The sequence below is a fragment of the Semicossyphus pulcher genome, unplaced genomic scaffold (assembly GCF_022749685.1).
Source record: "Semicossyphus pulcher isolate SPU_LCO1_2020_fin unplaced genomic scaffold, fSemPul1.0.p SCAF_6, whole genome shotgun sequence".
In the NCBI taxonomy this organism is placed as follows: domain Eukaryota; kingdom Metazoa; phylum Chordata; class Actinopteri; order Labriformes; family Labridae; genus Semicossyphus; species Semicossyphus pulcher.
The window spans coordinates 19,317,078-19,340,987 of record NW_027211737.1 but is presented as its reverse complement, the minus strand read 5'-3'; the positions used below and the strand labels follow the sequence as shown (position 1 = coordinate 19,340,987).

Here is a 23,910-nt window from a genome sequence, read left to right as displayed (position 1 = left end):
AAATACAATAATATTGTTTCAGCAGATTATTTAAACAAAATGATACGCTGCATGCCTTTATTTTGAAGGGAAAATGTGCACAACTTCCGGTGTTACAGTGACTAACTTGACGCCACTCTCTATTAGGTACACAGTAAAGCGTGGCTGCAGCTCCTCCCCCCGACCTGAATGAAGACAAGCTAGTCAGTCCTCCGCTAGTGCTAACTAAACTGCGGAACTACGGCGGACAGAAACAGTCCGCTGCTCGGCGGTTCTAGCTCGAAGTTGAGGTGCAGCTTTAGCGCGAAGGCCTTTCACAGCGATCACTATCAGCTCATCGACTACAGCAAAGACAGCGAACAAGAACAGTCACGAGTTTCTAGTTAGCTTAAGTTAGTGTAAGCTAGTTGCGTCGTTTGACAGCTAACGCTAACTAGCTAGTCTCGTTGGTATTCGACGTCAGTTTCAAAACAAAGCCCGCAAAACCGAGAAGTTCAGACTCAGCTGTCTGCTGCAGAACAGCTTGCTCCATAATAAGCTAGAAAAACTATATCTGTCTGACCTATCGAAGATTAATGTCGCTTTTCAGCCGATTGTTAACACACTCAGTTAATGACTAGTTAACGGTTTTTGGCTGACGTTAAGGCTAAGTTAAAGAAGCTGTCTGCAGGTTTCACACTTAAGGTTGTAACTCATCGCATTAGGCTACGTGGTTGCGTCGATAAAATTACGTTTAAGTTTTCTTTGAAGCTTGGATTTAAATGTCCGAAAAGAGTTCATCGTCTGGTTCGGATGAGGATGTGGACCCAGAATCCGGGCAGCCTGTGGAGCTCGGAGGCGTTTTAAGCAAGGTAATGTCAGGTCAACCAGTTTGAATACATTGTGTTTCACTGCAGAAATAAGGTGTCTGAATAACAAAGTACTTGTCTTAAACATTTATCAAACATGTACAACACTGAAGAGCTGCAGAGGATAAATTCATGCATCCATATAATTTAGGCAGAGGGTGTTTTGACTGTATAGTGCAGCCTGTTAGTCTTATGTGCCTGTCTCTTGTGTTTTTACAGTGGACCAACTACATACACGGATGGCAGGACAGATGGGTGGTGCTGAAGAACAATACTTTGAGCTACTACAAGTCGGAGGATGAACGGGAATACGGCTGCAGGGGGTCTCTGTGCCTCAGCAAGGCTGTCATCACAGTAAGTATTCAGCATGTTGTCAGAACAGGACATCACTCTTCTGCTGCCTATTTGATGAATAGAAAGCATAGTGAGTTCAGCACCTGTTCAACATTTCACCGAGCAAGAGCTCATAAGATGGGGACCTTGAAAGGCCAATTTTTCTGCACCAGTGCTCTTGGAGTAGAGTTACCTCTCTAGCAGGTCTCAATGTTTTGAACCCGTCTGTCCCTGACATTCGCATTGAGTTGAACTTTAAGTCGTGCGGTCCACGTTCCTCAAAATTAGAAAGGTAAACATTAACTGGTAATGAGGCTGTTATTAAGATCCCAGTGTGACCTGTACTTCAGCAGACACAGGTATTCCTGCTCCAGTAGTCACTTGAAAACACTCTCATGCCTCTTCCTCCATGGCAAGTAGTGCACAGGCTACTTGAAATTGCTGTTCCTATGTTTTAAAATAAAAGCTTTGACTGCTTACTGAAGAGATTTGCTCTGTATTCTCCCCATGCAGGCCTCCTGTTGGTGAGCTAAGTTGAAATCCCACACCCTGGTTAAATATTCACTCTTCATTCTGAGCATACCGCTACCAAGTACAGAGGCCAAACAAACGGTTTCGCTGTGATTTTTGCAATAGGATTATATGACTCAAAACAGGATTAAAACCACAACATGAGAGATTACAGTTAGTTTCCTCTCGTGAGGGTGCTCATTTGAGTGAGCATTACGCCAGTTCCTGTGTTTGTGCTGACCTCGATGAAATCCTACGAGACATTTAGAGTGTTTGTTATTGTGTTATAGCACACGAACTAAGAGGTTTAACTACACATGCTCAGTGATATTAGAGTAGTTTCCTGTAGTATGACCCAAGTAGCCTCTTCCTGCTGCCTCTCCTCTCTTCTGAAATATCTAAAGCCAGCACTGTCTAAGGAGACCGTGGTATGAGGACTCAGGAATGCAGAAACAAGCCTCTGCTTCTCTTTTTTTTTTTGCCTAAGATTTGTCTGTTGCTCAAAGTGTGGCTGCAGATGCACACCAGACTGTTGTCTTACGGAAGCAAAATGTGGAGGAAATGTAACAGAAAATTCCTCACGTAGGGCAAGGTCACGTCTGAAAAGCAGCTCAGTCCTGTGTACAAACATAACTGAAAGTTTAACACCATAGACAGAGTGAACTCTAATAATAGTAAAGATTTATAATTATTATATGAAATACTGATTTAATTTAAGCTGGAACATGTATGCACATATTTTTGAAGCTGGCTCGTAGCAGCAAGAAGAAGTCTTATGTCACTTTTGGGACCTATCACTATCTGTGTGTGATAACCTCCTCTTTCCTAACAGTAAAGGTGCCACAGTCTTATCCACAGCAAAAAGCCAGTGCAGCGTGGATGTTCAGTAGTGCTTACGCAAGGGGAAGGAGATTGTTCCAGGCCGAATGAAAGAGTTATAAACTGGATTGTAAAGCAGAGGTTTATGGGCCGTGTCTGATACAGCACAGTAAGATAAACTGGATTTCTCTAACCAGTAATGGCAGCATGCCTGGATGCACTTGAGGTTACCATTGCTGCACCCCTCCTTTATAGGGAAAGTTTGAAACTGGAGGGCATTTTTGATTTTACACCTGTCTCTGGGAGGGACATTTTAAAGGGAAGGATTTACAGGTCAGAGAAAACGACACTCCCCTGTCAGCATCCCAGATATGCAAGTTGTAAAAACATAATCCCAGTGTTTAAGTGTGAAACTTTGTTGCATAAAGTTATGCAGGCTAATAGTTTGTCTTCAGAGTCGGAGTGTGTGTTGCTGTTGTCAGTGGCAGCAGTTAAACCAGCACATGAGCGCCATTCAGCAAATCTAATTAAACTTGTGCGACGTGAGGTTATGTCAGCTTACAGAGGAGCTTCATTCTCGGTGCCACTGAGGAGGGAAAAAAAACAAGAAGAAGTTTCAAGTCAACTGTGCCTTATTTCTTCTCAGGAGCCTTTGCAATAGCAGATCACTCTTCAGCTGAGTGCAGTGGTCAAATTCCAATCTCAGAGGAAACGGGGGAATTCTTTGGTGCACGTGTTTGGGTGCCTAAGGCGGTCTGGTTGGAGTTGGGTGGGGTGCATTGTAGAACGGGGGAGTGAAATAGTTGTAAGTTTGGCCTAATAGCCGACGGAAAGGTTATGATGACCCGGGTTCAGGCAAAGGCATGCTAGAAGATTCTGTGTTTTTTTGTACGGCTCTGTCTGCTGCGGTCGTTTAGGGTTGCGCCTGCAGACATGAGACATCAGTTTCTAATTAAAATGCCTGTTTATTGTGCGGCAGAAGCTTCTCTGTGACTGATGGAATCCATGTGTGTCCAGAATGTGTCATCTTTAGTCAGCCAGTGTCATAAACAGAGACGACTGTAGAGGCAGTATCGCCGGATATTTGCACTGCAATTTAATTAAAATAGGGGAAATGTGACATTGTTTTTATTTGTATTTTTTTGAGGGGGGGGTGTAGTTTGCTATTCAAATACAGCTCATGACAGTATGTCCTGACACGACTCATGTGCCTCGCCTAATAACTATTCATGAGCCCTCTCCTCTTTCTCTGCAGCCTCATGAGTTTGACGAGTGTCGTTTTGACATCAGTGTGAACGACAGCGTGTGGTACCTCAGGGCTGAAGATCCCGAGCAGAGACTCCAGTGGATTGAGTCGATAGAGCTGCACAAGGTGAGTGTCTCTTGTTCAAAATACATCCTTCTTGTTCGGTTCTTTTTACGCCTCGTTTGTTTATCATACAGACTCTCTTGTGCTAAAGTTCTTAATGGGAATTCAAGTCATCTGCATCACCCTGATAAACAATTAATCACTACTATAGATGCTCAGTGTGCCTAAATCCGGTCCCTGTGGAGCTTTTTGGATGGTCTTTGTGTTTGTCGAGTACCTGATCAAATGTTCTCATGTCATATTGTGCTAGTTCCTCAGGCCACATGTGATTATTTTTTTGTCTTGCCTAATCATCCACGGAAAACCTTGTTTGGCTGCCGTTTGAGTATTTCAGGTATTTAGGTTCAATTTTAGGTCAGGGTGTTTATCAGAACAGACAAGGAGTTATCTGTTGTGTTCAGAGAGCTGGGTGTGGCAGGGATTCAGATACGCGCAGACCTTCCCCCCTGGGAATGTTAGGAATCTGAGGAGAGAGGTGATGATGTGGGGGTATCCCCTGTCATCGGATACCAGGCAGCTGCAATAAATCTAGTGAAAGATGCCTTGTTTCTCAAAATACAGAGCGTAAAGATACGGCATCATGTGCTACGAGGGAAGTTTACACAGTGACATGTCCAAATGAATACTTGTAGTTCATTATACGTTAGTATGCCCTGAGCATGAAACTAGCAGAAGGCCTGTTTAGTTTTATTTAGTATTAATTGATTTGTTTATATAGTATTCACAATACTCTTCAGACCATACATTAACGTTGGTATTATCAATCAGCGTGCTTTCACTTTGACATTGGGTGAATAATAATTCTTTACTAGCCTGTAAAATGTCTTTATGAGAGGATGAAACAAATGTTTATTACCAGTACCAAATAATCTGAATGAATGACTTCATTTATGTATTTTCTTACTTGCATTTGTCTCATTAAAAAAAACTCTGCAGTCCAGAGACCACCCTTGAAAAAAATATCACTATCCTGTCATTTCTCATTATACCTACTTCTCCACAAAAAGACGGTTTAGTCAGTGCGAGTGGGTGAAGGCATGTCAGCTGAGTGAGAGTGACCGCAGGTCTCTTGTCCATTAACAACGGCATGAGAGTTTTTCAGGGATATGTCTGGATTGTGACCTACAGTAACCTCAATAAGCTTAATGCAGCACTGCTATAAAGTGTGTCTTCTCTGCCCCCATGTGGACAAAGAAGGACTTGCATCATGCAGTGTTCACCACTTGCACTCTGGTTTGTCAGGACTTATGAGGGCTCTAACCAGTGTAGCCTACAATAGGATAGCCTCACTTTCCCCTAGTTATTTAGTGCACACTCTCTACTAGCTCTGAAAATATGATTTATATATAGGCTTTTTTTATTCCCTTTGCTATAAATAATAACATCCTGGAAACTGTCAGGAATGATATAATTTTAAAATCAAGTTCAAGTTTGTTATTAGTAATGAAGCCTACTATGAGGAGTCTTTTCTAATGCCTTTAACCGTAACCTTTTGCCTTTAATATTATGCCTTAATGCCTTTAACCACTGTCAGTGTGTCCTGACAAGGCGATTAACAGGACGCAGACTGAAGGGCCTATGATAACAATTTCCCCAGACAAACATTTGCAGTAAGTAATATGTCTGTGAAGGTTCTCAGTCATCCAGGTCCTGGTAATTAGAAGCTTAATCCAAAAGGGCAACTGGACTTGGTTGAAGTTCTTGAGGACGTTTCACCTCTCATCCCAAAGGCTTCTAAACTGACTGGTGGACAGAGCTAGAAATATAAACCTCCGTAGGTCATTAGGTGTGAAGAGTGAGTAGTATATTAGCCATTTTAAATGCATATAGAGGAGATTTAACTGTGCACAAAATACTACACACACACACACACACACACACACAGGGCAGCAACGAGATAAAGAGCAGAAAACTGACTGAAAAGCAGAAAAACTAAAGTGACAGTGATGGAGCACGGGCGAAAACACAAATTAACCTTGGACAGAAAGCAATCCCGAACTTGCCCTCTTCCACCTGAACAGGTACAATATGTAATGTATCTTTTTATGAATTAAATTGTGAGATGTGTCTGTGTGCAGTTCAGTACGTAGAGGTGGAAACTAAAGTGAAACAGCTGCCTCTTAACATAACATTCATGTTGGCCATGTGCTACCATGCTTCATGCTTAATATGAAGATATAACATAACCAGGGAATAGTATAACTTTAATATCTATAGCTTCATAAACAAAACAGCTATAACAGAGCGAACACACGTGTTAACTTTTTAAAAGTTGGCTCTGTTTCTGTAATGTCCAAATACAAATTGGACATTACGCCAGCTCGATTTAAACCTTCACATAAAGCATACCGCCTCTGTCCACGGGGGCTGCCGAAGCAAGACAAAACCTTGTGGGTTCCTTGTAGGTGCTTTAAATCTAAACCTTAGTCCGTTGAGCATCGAGCATCCAGTCTCACGCTGGCGTCTGCTAGAAATAAAGCTCTGGACAGTAACACATACAAAATGTGCAACTTTGGCACAAAATGTGTTACTCTACTACACCGTAAGAAGTAATTTCACAGCTTTATTCACTCATTCTTTTATCAAGATGGGTTTATGTCACTATCTAAGTGTGCGTTAATATGTGTCCAACAAATCCCAGCTTTTAAATGCCTCTTCTATTTCTCTTTGCAAAGTCAAACAACCAACATTTGCATATCCATATTAGCCGTCAATTACTTTGCAGAGGAAAAAAAAGCAGCTTTTGTGCGAGGCCATTTGTGTTTTTCTGTGTGGGAGTGTTTGTGTTGGTGGTGGAAAAAGTCGTGCTAACTGCGGGGACGTTAAGTGCAGCGCTTGATGAATAATGCATTTTTTTTAGTCGCGTGTTCTCACAGCAACAATAATCAAGGGGGACACAAAAAACATACTGAGAAGACTGTTCCACGGTGTCAGATTCAGAGGGGGGTTATAGGGGAAAATGAGGAAACCCCCCTGGATTTAGTTTGTTCACCACATGTTCAGGATGCTTGGTGGCACGGTCTGAACACTATTGGCCTCGATCTGGCTTCACGAGGGGAAATCAGCGAATCAGAATAATAAAGGATAAAAGAAGAATCGAAGTGAAGCAGAAGATCCTGACAAATCTTGTTCCCTGCCTGCCTCCTACTCCCTGCATCTGTCGCTCTCTCTCTCCCTCTCGCTCTCTCTGTCATATCGACTGTGGGCTGCTTTACTCGCCCACCCATTTGGTACTTTAGTGTTGTATCACACAAACAGCTCCAGACAGCCCTGGTCCCTCACTCTGTAATGCATACATGCATGCACCCTTCTTTTTTTACACTTCTCTCTCTCTCTGACATGCAAACGCACACAGTCTCAGTCGCTTGCTCAGTGATGGATGCCCGACATAAAGATGGACAGGATGAAAAGGTTTCACATATAAGGGTGCGTGCTCTGTAGATACTTGTAGGCAAAAGAGGGGAGTGCACATACATGTGTGTCTTTTGAGTCCATGTGTGTGCCTGCGGTAGATCTAACAGAGAGCAGACCCGCTTCGCTCTGCAGGGGAATCAAAAGACGCATCCCTTTTTGCCGCGTCTGTTTCTTCCGCTTCATGAAGCAGCTCGTGTCTGCCTCTCCTCCGGCTGCGTGAGAGCTAATGACTTTTTCCCTCTTCCTCCTTTCGCTTATTCATAGAGGCTTTCTTTTACTTGAAGAGCTGAGCAGAGCCTGTTTGGCTTTTCTTTCCCACCTCCTCCTCCTCCTCCTCCTCCTCCTCTTCCCTTTTGTTCCTCAGCGAGGTGTGTTCGGGGGAAACGGGGAGTACTGGATTTAAGCTTCTGAATTGTGAGGACAGTGGGAGTGTTGGGGGAGCGTCAGGTCCATGTTGGGGCCAGCTAACCGCCGGGACTGCAGCAGTGTCCTGCTCTGCCTTGGGTGTTGGAATGGCAGAATGGTGGGCTTATAGCATGCTGCTTGCTTGCTGTCACTCTCTCACTGAAGCCTGTTATAAGCATGCTATTATTGTGGTATGAATGATTCAAAACAGAACCCATCTATTTGCATGAGTGCTGTTTTTCGCATCACTGATGGACTAGATGAATTAAATTGCATGTCAGTCATTGTAAGAAATATGAATAAATCATTATTCTTTTAGACATGGAGCTTATACTGCATGGCTGTGCGCTGATCTTAAGGTTTTTATTATAAGATAATCTTAAGCAGCAATATGCTCAGATGTCTTAAAGTAGTCAATATTTGCAGTGACTCTACACACACGGCGTGGCCACAAGATGCCATTTCATGTGCTGTGTGTGTCTAGTTTGCATGGCTGTGTCACGGAGCTGACCAGGCGCATTAAGATGGCAGTCTCTCACAGACTCTCCATGTTTCATCAGTGCACTGCTTTGCCTCTTTGTCTCTGCCAAAAGTAGTTCTGGATGGTGATGATTTCAGCAACCTGTAGGAAACATCCAAATAAGTTCATTTAGTGTCGCAAGAAGAGCTTTTAGCCAGTAGCACTTGAATGTTTATTTACTCAGGAAACTGTCAAACTGTTGTACTCAGCTGTTTGAAGTGTAGGCGGTGCCAGAAGGTCAACATAAAGTAAACATTAACACATTTTGTGTGTTTGTTCAAGGACTGAAATCCTGTTGGTAACAAAACATAAATATACGTTGAGCAATGAGGTCTGACACACCGCAGCTGAAGCACTTTAGACCTCAAGTTAAAGTGTCCACAATCATTGATTTCTAATTCAAAATAACAAACTTAGCCTGCAGCGCTTCGTCTAACAGTTGTTTTGCTGTTTGCGACAGGAAAATGTTTTCTATTTTTAAAAAGCAATCCGCATTGCAGCAGTTACAGTCCAGCGTGGGAAAGATGTATGTTATTTTTTTCAAGTGTCCGTTGAACACTGTTACTTGTGTTTAAGCTGCTGATAGTTTTTACACAATCAAACATTTATCTTTTAGACTGTTTCTAATTCAAGCCGTAAAAACTGCCCTGACCCGAGCTGTGTGGCTTTTTCACTTATTTCAGTCAGGGTCATGTTCATGGCTGAAGTTCTGGTGTTATTATTAGTACAGAAGTTTATTGTGTGTCTGTCATGGGATTTTGTCAATGTGTTGCGTATGAATATAAAACATTTTGGACATTTTTATTGCAATTCATAAATCATCCATGTATATGTATTAGGGATAGACCGATTATCGGCCGGGCCGATAAGAGATCAGAGGCCGATTTTTTTATTTTTTTTAATCCGACGGCTGATAAGAGATCAATTTAAAACGGTTAAAAAATTGGCTCTGATGCATATACTTAAAGGCATTTAAACAAAGTTAAGAGTTGGAGTTTGTAGTATTCAAAATTTTGACGCCAATATTTTCACTTTTACTGCAAATGAATATCGGCTTCAAATATCGGTTATCGGCCTCTTTGACTACTAATAATCGGTATCGGTATCGGCCCTGAAAAAACCATATCGCTCTATCTCTAATATGTATTATCTACAATCAACTACATGTAAACTTGCACAAAATGTGACTCACAGCAATCATTGGGTCGTATGAATTATAACACACTGCACCCTCTCAATCTATTCAGCAGCATTCATTGTCAATTCTTTCAGCCTGTCAGCCTGTTATAGGTGATCTAATAGCCTCTAGCAGAGGAATGTGAGTGGGCTGTCTCCCTCGTCACCTGACTCTCTCTTCACTTCTGCTCTCCGCTCTTAGGAAATACATGTGAAACACGTTAAATACAAAATAAATTAAGAGCAAGGGTACACACTGAGGCCATGACTAAACTTAAATCAATACAGTGCGGCCGTGCTCTGACCCGCTCTACATGTAAAGTGCCATGAGATAACTTTATTGTGATATGGCTCTATTTGAATAGCAAGTGATTGATTTGTCGATAAATAAAACATCTCGGATCAGATTTCGCCTCTTGCGTCACCTCCCGATCGTTCCTGCTGGTTGACTATGAATATAAGTGTCTATTGTCTGTTTGCTGTCTCTCTCTAATGTGGAGGATGAAGTGGTTTGTCACACTGCGCGTGTTACAAACAAGACTATGTTACTTTGCTGCTGCTGGCTGCGTGTACTGATTTTATTATAAGTGTATAATAAAATTCTGCTGCTGTGCTGAGTTGGCAGTCCCGGGCTTCGCCCAGTCATAAGTTTAATGGAACAAATGCAGTCACCGGCACTCCCTAATGCCAGCGCTTACACTAGATCTGTTATACAATGCCATGTGACATAGTACGCTGCTGTATTTTCCTCCAGAAAGTCACACTCAGCCCAGATCTGCTCACTCTTGGATAAACTGTTATTTACTTCAACTGTTACACAACCAAGGAGTATCAGGTCTGCTGGAAGGGTTTCTGCTTGTGTCTGTTTGTCATCCCCCGGCCCCTTACAACAGACTGTTTGTCTATGTAGGTGTAGGCCCTGTTGTGGTCGAGCTCAGCATTACTCAGTGCTGTTGGCAGCTACAGCTGACCTCCCCCTCTCTGTTGCTGTCTAGTTTTTATGAGCAGACTGTCTTCTTTATATTGAAGATTGTTTAATTTGTTTCAAGCACTAACTGATCCTCTGTTTCCTTCTCTTGGTTTTCCTACCTCCACTTCCGTCCTCCATTTTCCTTCTCCTCTTTCATCATCTATATCACACTCTCTCTTCCTTCTCTGTCTTTTTCCTTCGATTCCCTTCACTCTGGTTTTCAGGCCGAGTCCGGTTACGGTTCAGAAACCAGTCTCAGACGTCATGGTTCAATGTTGTCTCTCACCTCCGCAGCCAGTGCCTTGTCTGCTACATCTACATCCTCGTTCAAGGTAAAAACAACTTAAACATCACAGAGGTTGATGATGTTTGATGAAACTCTCAGTCCCTCACCATATTGAAAGTATGACTGTAGCTCACATTTAACATGTAGCCAAGTGTACAAAAGCACCCTCCAGCTAGAGGCTAAACTGTAATTACTTTTACCATTTGTGTCAAGTGTTATTACTTTGTATCACGACCTGTGCTCGTGGTTAAAACAAGAGAACTGACATGGATATTTCCCCTGACGACCTTAAACTCTCTTTTACTTCTGCATCTCGCTCTTGGCTCAGAAGGGGCACAGGTTGCGTGAGAAGCTGGCAGAGATGGAAACCTTCCGGGACATTCTGTGCAGACAAGTGGACACCCTGCAGAAATACTTTGACTCCTGTGCCGATGCCGTCTCCAAAGATGAATTTCTGAGAGACAGAGGTAATCTGTGGCACCGTAAACACACTCTTGAGGAGCTTGTATATTAAGAGCAGTGTTGGTCTTGACTGCTCGTGTACTGGCAAAGGAAATATTTAATATAAGGGAAGCTTCTTTACTCGGTTCATGCAATGTGAGTGGCGAAGGAGCGCGGCTGGTAAGACTCATTGAGAACGGAGACAGAAATCAATATCCACTTAGAGGGCACTTTATGTGATGCTGAATCTCTGAGCTGGTCTACGAAATCCCTTTCATGTCGAGCTCTTTATGTGAACATGAAGCTTAATTAATGAAGCTTTTAGTCATTTAGAAATGTAGAATTGCGAAGTCAACAATTATCTAAGTAAAAAAAATGAAGCAACTGCCTCAAGTAACTCTGAAGATATAAGTGCCTGTTATTCCTGTCGAGCAGGTTTTAAAGGTGTTAAGCTAAATTCTACTCGCTGTATGTCCAAGTTAACATTTCTAAAAAATAGATAGATTTAAGATTGTTGTTTTCTTTTCAGAAGAAGAAGAGGATGAAGAGGACTTCCCTACCACTACAAGACCTGACGGCGAATGTAATCACAACAACAACGGCAGCAAAGAGAAATGTAAGTTGACCCGAAGATTCATTTTAGCATCATCTAAAAAAAGATTCGATTGGTGTTGTTATATCTGTTCCAGTTTTAATTGTGAGGCAGCTGAGACACTCATTCATTTCTTTGTTCCTGTCCGTGCCAGTGTTTTCCCCCGCAAGTCCCAAAGCCATGAACGGGATAGACTTCAAGGGCGAGGCCATCACCTTCAAGGCCACCACGGCGGGCATCCTGTCCACGTTATCCCACTGCATCGAACTGATGGTCAAACGAGAGGACAGCTGGCAGAAGAGACTGGACAAGGTACGGCGCTACACTGAGCACACAGTGCTCAAAATACATGTCGCTCAAGTGCAGCATGAGTAATAGCCGGTTTCACGAGTGGGCGTGTCACAGGCTGTGGAGCTAATTGTTGTCTTCAGATGATGTTGCAACACAAATGTTCAACCATAGCTGGAGTGTGACAACAGAAAGATATTCATGTTGATACTGAGAGGTTGGGAAATGTACTGTTGCTGTTTTCAAAAGGACGAATAGTTATTTAATGAAGGAGGGCAGAAGTTGATTTACACGTGAAACACTATCTACACTTCAAAAGCTGTTTGTAGTAATCAGTTAGCTTTGATTCCTCAGGATATCATTCAAATCTTCTCTTATCATCATATCTCTCATCTTGTTGTGGAAGATATGATGTGACTATATTAGTCTTGATATATTCCTGACTTCTGCATGTTTGTATTTGTTTGGAAAATTCAACTGTAGTTTGTTTTACTGCCTTCTCAATATATTTTTTATCGTGAGAAAAGTTGCGGTGCCTTAGTGTAAGGTGTTTCTAGCAAGACGTTTCACATCATAGCTCCCTATTCAGCTGCCAGGTGTCATTGTAAGGACGGATGGTGTTAAAATATAAAAAACGTGCTTCAGCATTAAAATTGAGTAATCCTGTCGTGATAACTGGAAAATATGTGATTTTTATTGTTTTATAGCCGGTAGCACACATAGTTAATAATTTCAGTAGTAGTTGGACGTGCTTACCACAAGCATAAATGCTCCTGTTGGCACGAGTAACCTTTAACCCTTTTGTTATATGCTCGTTCTGTTGAGTGTTTGGACTCCCTCGACATCTCTTTCAGGCATTGACTAGAGTTGTGTGTGTCTGTTAAGGTATGCTCTTCATTGCTCCTCATGCTGACATGCTGATCAGCTCAGCTGGTGTTGTCAAACCTGTTTCTTTTTTTCCTCGTGTGAAGGCGTGCTGCCCAACCCTAAAAACCTACTAAAGCCGGGAAGTGCTTTCAGTTAGTGAGACCGCTTGAGTGAAACCACCTCAGTCTTATCTGTGTTTGGTTATGTGTGCGAAGGTTAGCTGTCAGCGTGGAGTAAGGAAATAAAAGAGTAAGAGAACACAAACTCGCCGGCCGAGACTCGGAGGGAACGGAGAGTGAATTAGAAAATGACTGCTAAGACTTCATGGTGCAGTTTGTCAAGACGGTCGCTGCAAAAGGGAACAGAGCTGCTGAAATACCAGACACAGAAATGGATACCTCTGCAGACCTGCAGTCACTTCTTTACAGTAGGTTTCTGTGTGTCTGTGAAGTGCTCACACTCAGCCAACAACATGTTTATTTTGTACCTAATGGTACATGTCCACACCTTCCTGTAGACGGAGTGTCATCGTCTCCTTCTGTCTGGTTTCCTTCCATTAAGTAGAGGGGATTACAGTCAATTTTTAACCACAATTGCTCGAGTGTGCCTGATTTCTCTTACTGCAGTGTGGATGAACTATTTCTGAAATCTGAATTTACACAATTTTTCTATCTGTATTTTTATTGTGAATCGTGATTAAGTTGTGTTGAGTGTAGATGATAAATGAGATTGTTTTTTTGGTTAAACTTCTCTCTCAAACACACTAAATACTTTGGCTGGCTTTGTGTTTTTTGAAATGGATGGTGGAAACAGTAGGAGTAGTCTGTTGTCTCTGGTTGACTTGTGAGAAGAGAAGTCTATTTGCCGCTGGCAAGGAATGAGACATTATGTAAAACCTGTTTGAGTGCTGGTGCACACACAGCTGAATGAAGTGGTGGGTTTGCCCTCTCCTTTCTTCCCCTTTATTCGGTCCTCAATCAGCTGTAATCTGATGAAAGGAGCATTGTCACCGGGATAAAGAAGTTTCCTCACTCTATTACATTGAATTTCTTTTGTTTGTTGCGTTTGAACGTGAGCTGCAAATCTTCTATATTTAGACAAAGATATTTTAATGGGTGTTCCCACTAACGTCACTATCATTTATTTTTAATGCAGTTGCTCTAACAAAACTACACTCCTCTTTCTGTGTTCAGGAGCTGGAGAAGAGGAGGAGGGTAGAGGATGCCTACAAGTCTGCCATGAATGAACTGAAGAAGAAGTCACACTACGGAGGCCCTGACTACGAGGCAAGATGATATAAGATCAGATGAATCCATTACAACAGCTAGATTAACCCGAGCGGGACGATTTCTTGACTGTCCCTTCCCATGTCTCCCAGCATGTGCTTCTTTATCATTTTACTTATATTGCTGTATTATATTGCTGACATGTAATCTCCACAGGAGGGGCCCAACAGTCTGATCAATGAGGATGAGTTCTTTGATGCGGTGGAAGCTGCACTGGACAGACAGGACAAGATAGAGGAGCAGGTGGGATGGAAATCTTTTCAGTTAGGGTGTTTAAAATCGTTACACATTTACTCTAGAAGGGACTTTAAATATTTCATGTTCTCCATCTCTCTTTGACACACGTTTAAACTAAGCAGAATTAACAACAGCACAGTTGCATCCATCACACACAGAGGTTGTCTTTCTCTGAAACTCCTACTGAAACTCCCACTCCCTGTCCCACAGTGCCAGTCAGAGAAGGTGAGGATACCTCGACTAACTCCAGTGCCTCCTGGAGACGCCTACTCAACAATCGGTACCCACCGATACGCCACAAAGGTGCTTAACTCGTTTCTTGCCTTCTCTTTAATGCTCATCGTAGTTCATTCCCCTCTTGTTATAACATATGGTTACTTGGAAATGTTTGCAATGTCTCATCATTCCTGTCTGCAGCCTAGTCATCTTAAAGCCACTCTGGTCTGTCCGTAAATCTTTGCAGGTGCAACTTGTGTGCTCATACTTGATAACACGTTTAATGTGTCCATGCTTCACCTCAATCTGTGCACACAGAATTAGTTTGAAGCTTACATCTTCATGTGAAAACCTACTTGAGCAGGTCCTGATTGTGTCCTCTGGACTGCTGCAGGAGTGCCTCTTTGTGTTGTGTTGCTTACTCCTTTCTTTTTCTTCTTATCTTCTTATCTTCCTTCCTGCTGCACAGCCCCATAGCCATTCTTCTTCCCTGTCCTCCGTTGAGCTAGTCAGTGCTTTGGATGACATTCACAGGTTCAGCACGCAGGTACTGTATTTGGTTGACAACGAGCGCCTGTATCTGCAGGGGATGCAAACGCCTACTGCTTCCCGCTGCAGAAAGAGAGAGCATGAGAACGTGTAGTTTAGCAGTCTCTCCAGGATTTCACACAGATTTCCTGTCCATTCAGAAGCATGTTTCAGAACATTAAAGAGAGTTATGTAATGCATTAAAACAAAAAACCCAGACTGGATAACGTAGACATTCCTGGAGTGGCTGACATGTTGCCTTCATCACATAACGGTCATCATAACACTGATAAGAAAAAAGTTAGCGTACTGCATGACTGGAACCTAGCATTCATTTCCTTTGCCTAACATCACTTATCCACAGCATGAGAAGGCATGAATCCGGAAGGACTGTGCATGTGCTCTTAATGCATTCTTCGGATGTTGAGTAACAACCCTCAAGCAGAAGTGTTTAATATTTATATGGTTACTGCTCGTTGTGTTTTCTTAAGGAATTCTTAACATTCTGAGATGGAAATAGTTTTTTCTGTTTGGCATCTACGATGTTATCAAAACGCCTGCACAGGTGTGTTGATAACTCAAGTCTAGAAATCATTAAACCGTATACGATGTGTTTTTCTTCTCCCCAAACGGTGTCCTTTTTAAAAGCATGTCCTCAAATAGGCAGGTGAAGAGGAGTGAAAGAGTCTCTTAACAGAAGGATTGAATCGATATCCGTCTGTGTCCTAGGTGGAGGAGATGGTGCAGAATCATATGACTTACTCTCTTCAGGACATGGGAGGAGATGCCAACTGGCAGCTCGTAATAGAAGAAGGAGAGATGAAGGTGAGCGCAGAGGAGAGAAGCAGCTTATGAATCATTTCCCCTGATCACTGTGAATATTAAAATCTAATTTAATTTTGTACTGCGGTAGAAGCACTGACGGACATGAAGCAGGAACATTTATTTCTAGAAGAGTTCAAAGGATGGATAAATATTTATTAGATGCTACATAATAAGTCGCATCTTCTTCTTCCTTAAGAGGAAATGTCTTGTAGTGAGGATAATACATGTGTTCTCCTTGCACTATGTGTAACAGGTGTACAGAAGAGAGGTAGAGGAGAACGGCATTGTGCTGGATCCTCTCAAAGCAACACACGCTGTGAAGGGGGTGACCGGACACGAGGTCTGCCACTACTTCTGGGACACAGCTGTCCGGTTGGACTGGGAGAGTGAGTTCAATATTTTAAGAGTCAACATCATACGCACTCATTCTGTTTTTAGTGTCTTAACCGGACTGAACTCTTCCTCCCACAGCCACCATTGAAAATTTCAACGTTGTGGAAACGCTCTCTGATAATGCCGTCATTGTTTATCAGACACACAAGGTGAGCTGGCCTCACGGTGGTTTTAGAAGCTTGTTGATGATAAATATTCTGCAGCCTGCTGTTGTCATCTGAACGCCTCTGGTTGTGTTTCAGAGAGTGTGGCCGGCATCTCAGAGAGACGTACTTTATCTGTCGGCCATCAGGAAGATCTTGGCAACGAATGAAAATGATCCTGACACGTGGCTGGTCTGCAACTTCTCTGTGGACCACGACAATGCCGCTGTAAGATTAACACACTTACTACTATCATGCAGTATTGCTAGTGAGGGACTAATGAGCTGTAAACAATCAAGTAAACATGCTTCTCTGTATCTGAATTTATCTGGCATCCAAGCACTATGATTGGATTATAAATGCATGTGTTTATTACAGCTGATTAATACAATTACCCTCAAGTCAAACAAGTTTAGAGGGTTCTATTCACGAGTACATGGAAGGGAGGATAGTTTGACGTCTTAACCTCAGTCACCCTGTGTAAATTAACTATGTTGTGGCAGCTTAGAGAATGTTTGCATCTAAGTTTCTGTTTAACTTTCAGCCTACAAACCGGTGTGTTCGTGCCAAAATCAATGTCGCAATGATCTGCCAAACACTGGTCAGCCCACCAGAGGGCGACAAAGAGATCAGCAGAGACAACATCCTTTGTAAGATCACCTACGTTGCCAATGGTAAGTTTCTCTCCAGCCTGAGAGGATGAGCCAGCAGAACACAACCTCTCAGTGTCAATGTAACTCTAATCTACCTTCATGCACCTAAATATCCAGCCTACTGTAAATGCTTAAAGTGTTTCTTTCAGACTGTCCACACTATTTACTTTTTATCAAAATTACATTGGACAAATTGAAGAAAGTATCCATGATATCACTTAAACCTGATGTTCAGGCTATATTGGTAGAATAGGTCATGTTTGTGAGTAACAGCCTAAAGCCGACAGAAATGTCCTCAAGAGCTCAACTGTCACAAACGCCTAAATAAATACAGCTGTGACGTTAACTTAAGTCAATACTTGGAAAATACAATAACTGCTGGCTGTTTGGACTTGTCATGGTTGTCATGTTGACTTAAAGAGACATGAGCGGCTGTTATAACTTTCAGGAAATGACTGCAGGTCACATGAGGTCCTAGAAGAAAGCAAGTGCACTATGTTGATGTGGCGTTCATGGATTCAGTGTAGTGAGATATTTTTATCATGCTGTCAGAAAACTGCCTCTAGTTTTCATTATTGTTGTCTTTATTAATGGTATTCTGAATCACTCGACAGGTCGCTACTTAGAAAGGTTTTTTTTTTTTTCCCTTTTTTTCTGTAATAATTCAGAACAATTTCACATCAGCCAATTGTTACTACTACTACTACTTATTGATTTTTGTACAGCTGGTCGCTTACACAATATCTGCACAGTCTGCGTGCTTGTGTTTTTAAACTGTCAGTCAATACTTGCACAGCTTCTCACTCCACCCATGATTTCTCGTAGTCCAGGAGATTGTGATTTAAAGCAGCACGTCAGATGAAAACGTGAGCCAATTTATTGTTAGAAAAAGAGAACTGAGAGCATCACCAGAGTTTATTTGAAAAAACAATTACATCACATCCACTCGCTAGGGGGCACCCTAGCCTGCTGTCTATGTACTGAATCAGCTCACTGTGGGTTTATGACTTATATTTTTACCTTATGTACACATTTTTCCTCATGATTTTTGTGTCTGCAGTAAACCCAGGAGGCTGGGCTCCCGCTTCAGTCCTCAGAGCCGTCGCCAAGAGAGAATATCCCAAGTTCCTCAAACGCTTCACCTCCTACGTCCAGGAGAAAACTGCTGGGAAGCCCATCCTCTTCTGAGCTTACAGAGGTAACCAGCAACCCAAACATGTTGCTTTAAAACCCAGAAAGCACAAGTAGAGCTTTCCAGGAACCGCTAATGAACGGGATATTTCTTTGCTGGATCAGTTTGAGCAATAAAAAAAAACAAATCTGTTTTGTTAATTTCCAGGATATCGACTTGATTTCTTCTGTCTTGTTTCAGGCTCGGGAAGGCCGAGGTTGCACCCTGGAGAGACTGCGTCGTTCACAGCTCTCTCTGACTACATGACCCATTCGCCTGTCGATTAGAATGTGTTTCAAACTTCCTACCTGCAGGACGCCATATCATTCAGGACGTCACACAGGACGCCTGCTTGTAGGAGGGACTGGTTTTACGGCTTTAACCCATCAGTAGTTGTCATCCCAGCCACATTATAATGGCCTAACACCATCTGTTGGTCATGGGTACATTTGTATGTAAATTCAAGAGTTTCCTAAGTGGTTTTCAAATTGTTGTTACCAATTATTTGCTTTTTTTGTAAATTGTTTTGTACATTTCTTATGATTACATACTTGTTGACTTTTTTGGGTTTGCTTTAATCACTAGTATTACAGCTACTTGTGTTGCTGCTGCTAAAGTAACTACCACGAGAGAGGAGCGCAGGCGATGACAGGATAAGCATTGACGAGGTGTGGTACAGTGTCTCCTCTTGCTTGCCTTCTCTTCTCCTGTCCCTCTGGTGAGGACTCGCTGTGCAGTCTGATGGGGGGTCAGAGCCTAAAGCTTTGAAATCTTTATATTTCTAGATTGTTCTAAAGTAGCTTACGGAGAGCACCGTGGACACAATGTATTGTACAGAGAAAACAGAATACGTTTTCAGTTAGTTTACCAATGTGAGAAATGTGAATTGACTGTTAAACGCTTGAATTTGATGACAGCAATGGGCCAAGGAAACCTGGAGTGGAAGAGCATTTTCTAATTAACTCATGTTGGACAATATTTTTGACACAGTTGATAATCAGTGATTGGATATCTTTGTTGTGGTTGACTGTGGTCTATAGATGCTAAGTGTCAGCCTGTTGAAGGCATCTGTCATTAACCGCAGGTGGTTTCTGACAGGTGTTTAAAAAACGGCCCACCGTGGTGTCTGATATAAAGATTCCTCTCTTTCATTGAGAGGTGAGTGGATACATTTTGTACGCCCTGCGTTGTTTTTCAGCCCCTGGTGAGGCAGCAAAAAAAAAAGCTCTGTCCCTTTGAGTGTCAGGTTTGTAAATTATTCCTGCTGCTATCATGCAGGATGTAAAATGTTGAGTAAGATTTCATCTATACCCTAAAAGATCTCCGTCATACTCTAATATTGATTATTTCATATGCCACACTACAGTGCAGGGGCCTCCTGCCCTTTGACTGATGAACTACCCCCCCCCAGAATGCCTTAGACGTCAGGATGAACCCCTAAAAGTCCTGGTTCTCTTAACTGTACAGCCACCAGATGTGCATTTATCAACACTTAAATGAAGGGTGGGGGGAAAAAGGGTCAGCATTTCACATCATCATACCTCAAGATATAAATTTACTCTAGATCGTGTTTGACGCCATCACAAGTTGGGAGTTTTGCAATCAGTGGATCTGCACGGCTGAGAATTCACCATCAGATTTTTGGTCTTAAGGGGTCAGAGGTTAGGAAGGATCCGGATTATTGTTTTCGCTGATGATTACAAGAGCTAGATCTACAAGACATGTCAGCTAAAGAATGCATTTAGTGTTTTTAATTTTGATATTTTGTCAGTAATCTACACACTTTGTATATTTCTAAGTTGTACATCAGAAGTGTTATTATTTGCACTAAATGTAATGCAATTTGACAATGTTCTGTAAATTAAAATTGTTACACAACAGGAACAGAGACTGATGTTTTAGTGATGCAAATACACGAGACACTGAAATTTAGCAGTTTATTTATAGGAGTCTCTTCTATATATAAATATGCATTGTCTTTACATTCAGCGATTTAAGTATTTTTCAGCAGATGGTAAAATATTGAGATTTACATCATAAATTATGATCACAACCAACGTGTGATCATGAATTTGACATTTATAGTTGTATGTGGTCTTGATGAAGAGGTATCAGCTTCTCAGTGTAGGATGCTCGTCTCATAACTTCTTGAAGAGGACACACTTGTTCAGTATCAAAGGATATCCTGAGTAAAAGCATTTCAGTCATGACGCAAACCTCACAAAACTAGAAGCTCCACATCAAAGGTGATCTACAATGTTCCTTCACCGTCTCTGTACACGTAGTATCAATGACTTACAGAGGTGTGCCTTTTGTAGAGTAAAAAGAGAAAAGGAAAAAAGTGCATATTCACATGTTCAAATCTGTGCTTATGTCAGGTAGCCCACCCACCAAAGCAACGTCTTCAGAGAAAAATAGTTCTTACAGTAATCATAACCAATGTCAAAAGTGCCTTTTTATCAAGAGCGACTGCAGCGCCGCCGCTCTGCGCTTCATCTGAGATCCAGTCTTTCCTCGCTTCACTTTACAGCAGTCCATCGCCAAGGCCGCAGGCTCCTCTCCGGGCAGCAGGAACAACAGCCCCTACAGGAAAAGGTGTCCACTTTAGCCACGTCACAGTCCGCGTTTGTTTTAAAATCCATGTGAGTCTTTTCTCATTTGTGTCGGCTGCGGCTCCAAGCTTTGTCCTTTTCGTGACCGTCGTATTCCTGCTCGTCAGGTCCAGAGGCGCCTTCGTGAATTCACTGTAAACACGTCTTCTGAGCAGCAACCAATGCAGCTGCAAACTTAGAAAGTCTCCTTCATTCATTTCTGGTCAGCAGATAAAAACATTTAAAGAAATGTATCTAACCTCTCCTCATATATACATTATATACTTTATTTAAATCTTTAGGTCTTTGTGTAGGCATTGAAAACAGTATACATATATAAAACTTAATGGCACTGCGTTGACTCATGCTCTAAAAAGCGGCACTCATTTCAGTCAGATCATCATATGACATGATATGTCATGCTTCCTGCTGATATCCACCGCTGTCTTCTTTTAGTCCATCAACCGGAGGAGAATCTCAGTCTTCGTGTGTGTTGGCAATAAGAGTGGCAACGTGGATCTAGCAGCACTTGAAGTGGAGTCAAAGGCCAGCCTGGTCCGTCCAATGGGGTGAGGGGATTGTCTCATGATTGGCAGGAGGAAATGACGGTTGTAAAACTGCTGTTTTCACTGTTAGAGAAAGGGATGATTGTACACGTAGTTTAGGCCTGTTTTCTGAATGTAAACAAGGTAAACACAGACAACCATAATCTGAATATCTAAGTAGACAAAACATATTTCCAAGAATAATGTGACAGGGACAACAACTCACCAAGTAGACATCCAGAACAGATCCGTCATCACGGTCTATATCCACGTCCATGGTGCTCTGCTCTGAATTGAGGCAGATAGCGCTGTCCTCCAGGGTGAACGTGGAGCTGGATGCGACGTCCTCTCTGAAACACAAAGAAGATGAACTCATATTAACCTCCTGTATCGGTAGACAGCACCGGGAGTTAAAGTACAGCCGCTGCTTGGAAACTGATTAAAAACATACTCTGCGGAAACGACACGCCATAATGCAGAGAGTCTGACATGTAAGGATCATAGAGACCGCAGGCGGGATGTGAGACATGTCGGGCGACTGGAGGCTCAGAAATGTCTCACAGGAAATGAACAAAATCTCCTCAAGATTGGACCACATGTCAAAACGAGACCCCTGCTTGGGGAGTATGTACCACGATGGACACATGTAACATATAAGAAAAAAACTGAAATATTGTAAAACATTTCATGCCTTAAAGATAACTATTTATAGCATTAGCTTGAGGACTGTCACAAAATTGAAGCATGGAAAACACATTTAGCACCTTAAACAATAACCTAAATTAAACTAATAACATAAAACTAGCTAAATAAAAATATTCTTTAATAGTTAATTAGAATATGATGCACCAAGAGATCGCTCCAACGCGAACACATGGCTTTAAATGTTGCTTGTTTCCGGTTCAACCACCAGGGGGCGACGTAAGAGCTGTTTTGTATGAACATCAGGTGACTCCCTGATATATTCAGGAATGTGTTTTTACCCTTTTATGACATGTGACTGACCGCTTTTTGAGCCCAAAGTCAAAATAAAAGCCAGGTAGAGACATACACTTGTAGACATAGATCAATATAGTAATAAGAAGAGAAATACATGTGAAGCTTTATTATAAAACAATCCTTCCCGACTCATCACAACTTGAGGTGTTGCTACTGTAACATGCAGAGCAGCTGTCAGACCGGGAGCATTGTTGGTGGATGTACAGTCTCCACTGCACCGCTTGTCCCCCTTTGTCACACTCTTTCTGCGTCATAATGGCACTAAGTAAGGCCGTGTCAAAGCCGCTGTTTAAATATTTATGAAGAGAGTTGACAGAACAATGTCAGAGCAGCAGCAGGTGACTGATGAGGGGACAAGACCGGGCAAGACACACAATGGAGCCTCAGAAAGCAGGCTGAATCTGACACCGCCGGACGGACAGAGAGGTGAGAGATGGAAACACGTAGAGGGCAGAGGATGGAGTGTGCAGAAGTGTAGTGATGTGCGTGTTTAACCTTGTAGATGAAATGCATTACGGATTTATAATGTCGTTTTTATTTGATTGTACATGTTGTGCCTCACACAATGGCAGAGGCGCGTCCACACTGTTGTTACTGGGGTGGCCCAACTGAGGCTCCGACTTAAGCAGGGGTAGCATGAAGTAGTGTGCTCACTAACTTCTCTTTGAATACTAACATTAAAGTGATGTTAAATTCCTGTTTGTTATATATTTTTTTAAATCTAAGAGGAAAAATCTAAATTTAATATCTAAATGGAAACGTGTAAATCTTCTGTGTGTTCTTTAAAAACTATAAAAAGGTAACTCTTCCAGTCACAGGATAAAGTACCAACTACAGAAAATGTGTGACATTGAAATGCAACAAAAGCTACTAGCAGCCTGTTACTACACAGCCCAAGAGCTTAGTATAAGTCCCGCCTCTGACCAGGCAGATAGCCAATCATAGTTTAAGATTATGGGGTGGCACCTGGAGGTCCCAATCAGTTTCCAGGAGAGGCCCATGCCACCCCATGCCACCTCCTGGATACGCCCCTGCAAACCTAGGTCTTCAACCATTAGTTAACACTGTACCTAAAACTGTACAGAAATGATGCTGTATGAATTGCTGATTAAAGAAGTAAAGTCAAGCCAAACTAGGCTTCAAAAATCCCTTACAAGGAAAGGATCGTGTCGTTCTTTGTTCATGTTTTGTAAATGAAAGACGAGCCACCACTTGAGCGCACACTCCCTATGTTGTGTAGGACGTGTGAATGCGTGTTGAATGCATGTTGCAGAGCAAACTGAGTCACCTGCTCCATGACGCACGTCATCAATAAGACCATGTCGTGTTAGAGCAAAGGTGACAATGACGTGGGTGTGTGTGTGTTTGGGGCGTGGCAAATTTGCATGCTTTCCTTCTCGTCCTGAAGGCAATAATTTGCACGATTGCCTCGTATAAACAACACGTCAACCACAAATCAACACAGAGCGTCCTGACATGAGGGGAGCAACAAGGAAGAGTGAAAAG

The 23,910-nt window shown here is 42.2% G+C and overlaps 2 protein-coding genes across 6 annotated transcripts in view; one reads left to right on the top strand and one right to left on the bottom strand.

Annotated features, from left to right (window-relative positions):
• Nucleotides 1-198: 198 nt before the first annotated feature.
• Nucleotides 199-20,153, top strand: LOC138610283 (ceramide transfer protein-like). Of its 5 annotated transcripts, none has more exons than XM_069683014.1 (18): nucleotides 199-830; nucleotides 1,047-1,181; nucleotides 3,745-3,861; nucleotides 10,568-10,675; nucleotides 10,961-11,096; nucleotides 11,600-11,686; nucleotides 11,817-11,974; nucleotides 14,011-14,103; nucleotides 14,260-14,346; nucleotides 14,551-14,643; nucleotides 15,026-15,103; nucleotides 15,814-15,909; nucleotides 16,163-16,295; nucleotides 16,381-16,451; nucleotides 16,545-16,673; nucleotides 16,990-17,119; nucleotides 18,159-18,296; nucleotides 18,471-20,153. In XM_069683014.1, exons 1-17 carry the CDS (start codon nucleotides 741-743, stop codon nucleotides 18,284-18,286), a joined length of 1,869 nt encoding a protein of 622 aa, XP_069539115.1. In that variant the 5' UTR covers nucleotides 199-740; the 3' UTR covers nucleotides 18,287-18,296; nucleotides 18,471-20,153. The 5 variants fall into 5 exon arrangements, with proteins under 5 accessions (XP_069539115.1, XP_069539114.1, XP_069539117.1 ...); XM_069683013.1 differs by having other exon boundaries at nucleotides 10,958-11,096; XM_069683016.1 differs by lacking the exon at nucleotides 15,026-15,103.
• Nucleotides 20,154-20,221: 68 nt separating this feature from the next.
• Nucleotides 20,222-23,910, bottom strand: part of pip5k1bb (phosphatidylinositol-4-phosphate 5-kinase, type I, beta b) — a 31,714-nt gene continuing 28,025 nt past the window's right edge. Inside the window, exons 14-15 of the mRNA XM_069682664.1 lie at nucleotides 21,632-21,755; nucleotides 20,222-21,489 (exon numbers count right to left, since the gene is read on the bottom strand). Of these exons, the coding sequence (XP_069538765.1) occupies nucleotides 21,487-21,489; nucleotides 21,632-21,755 (127 nt within the window). The 3' untranslated portion in view covers nucleotides 20,222-21,486. The remainder of the gene's footprint in view (nucleotides 21,490-21,631; nucleotides 21,756-23,910) is intronic.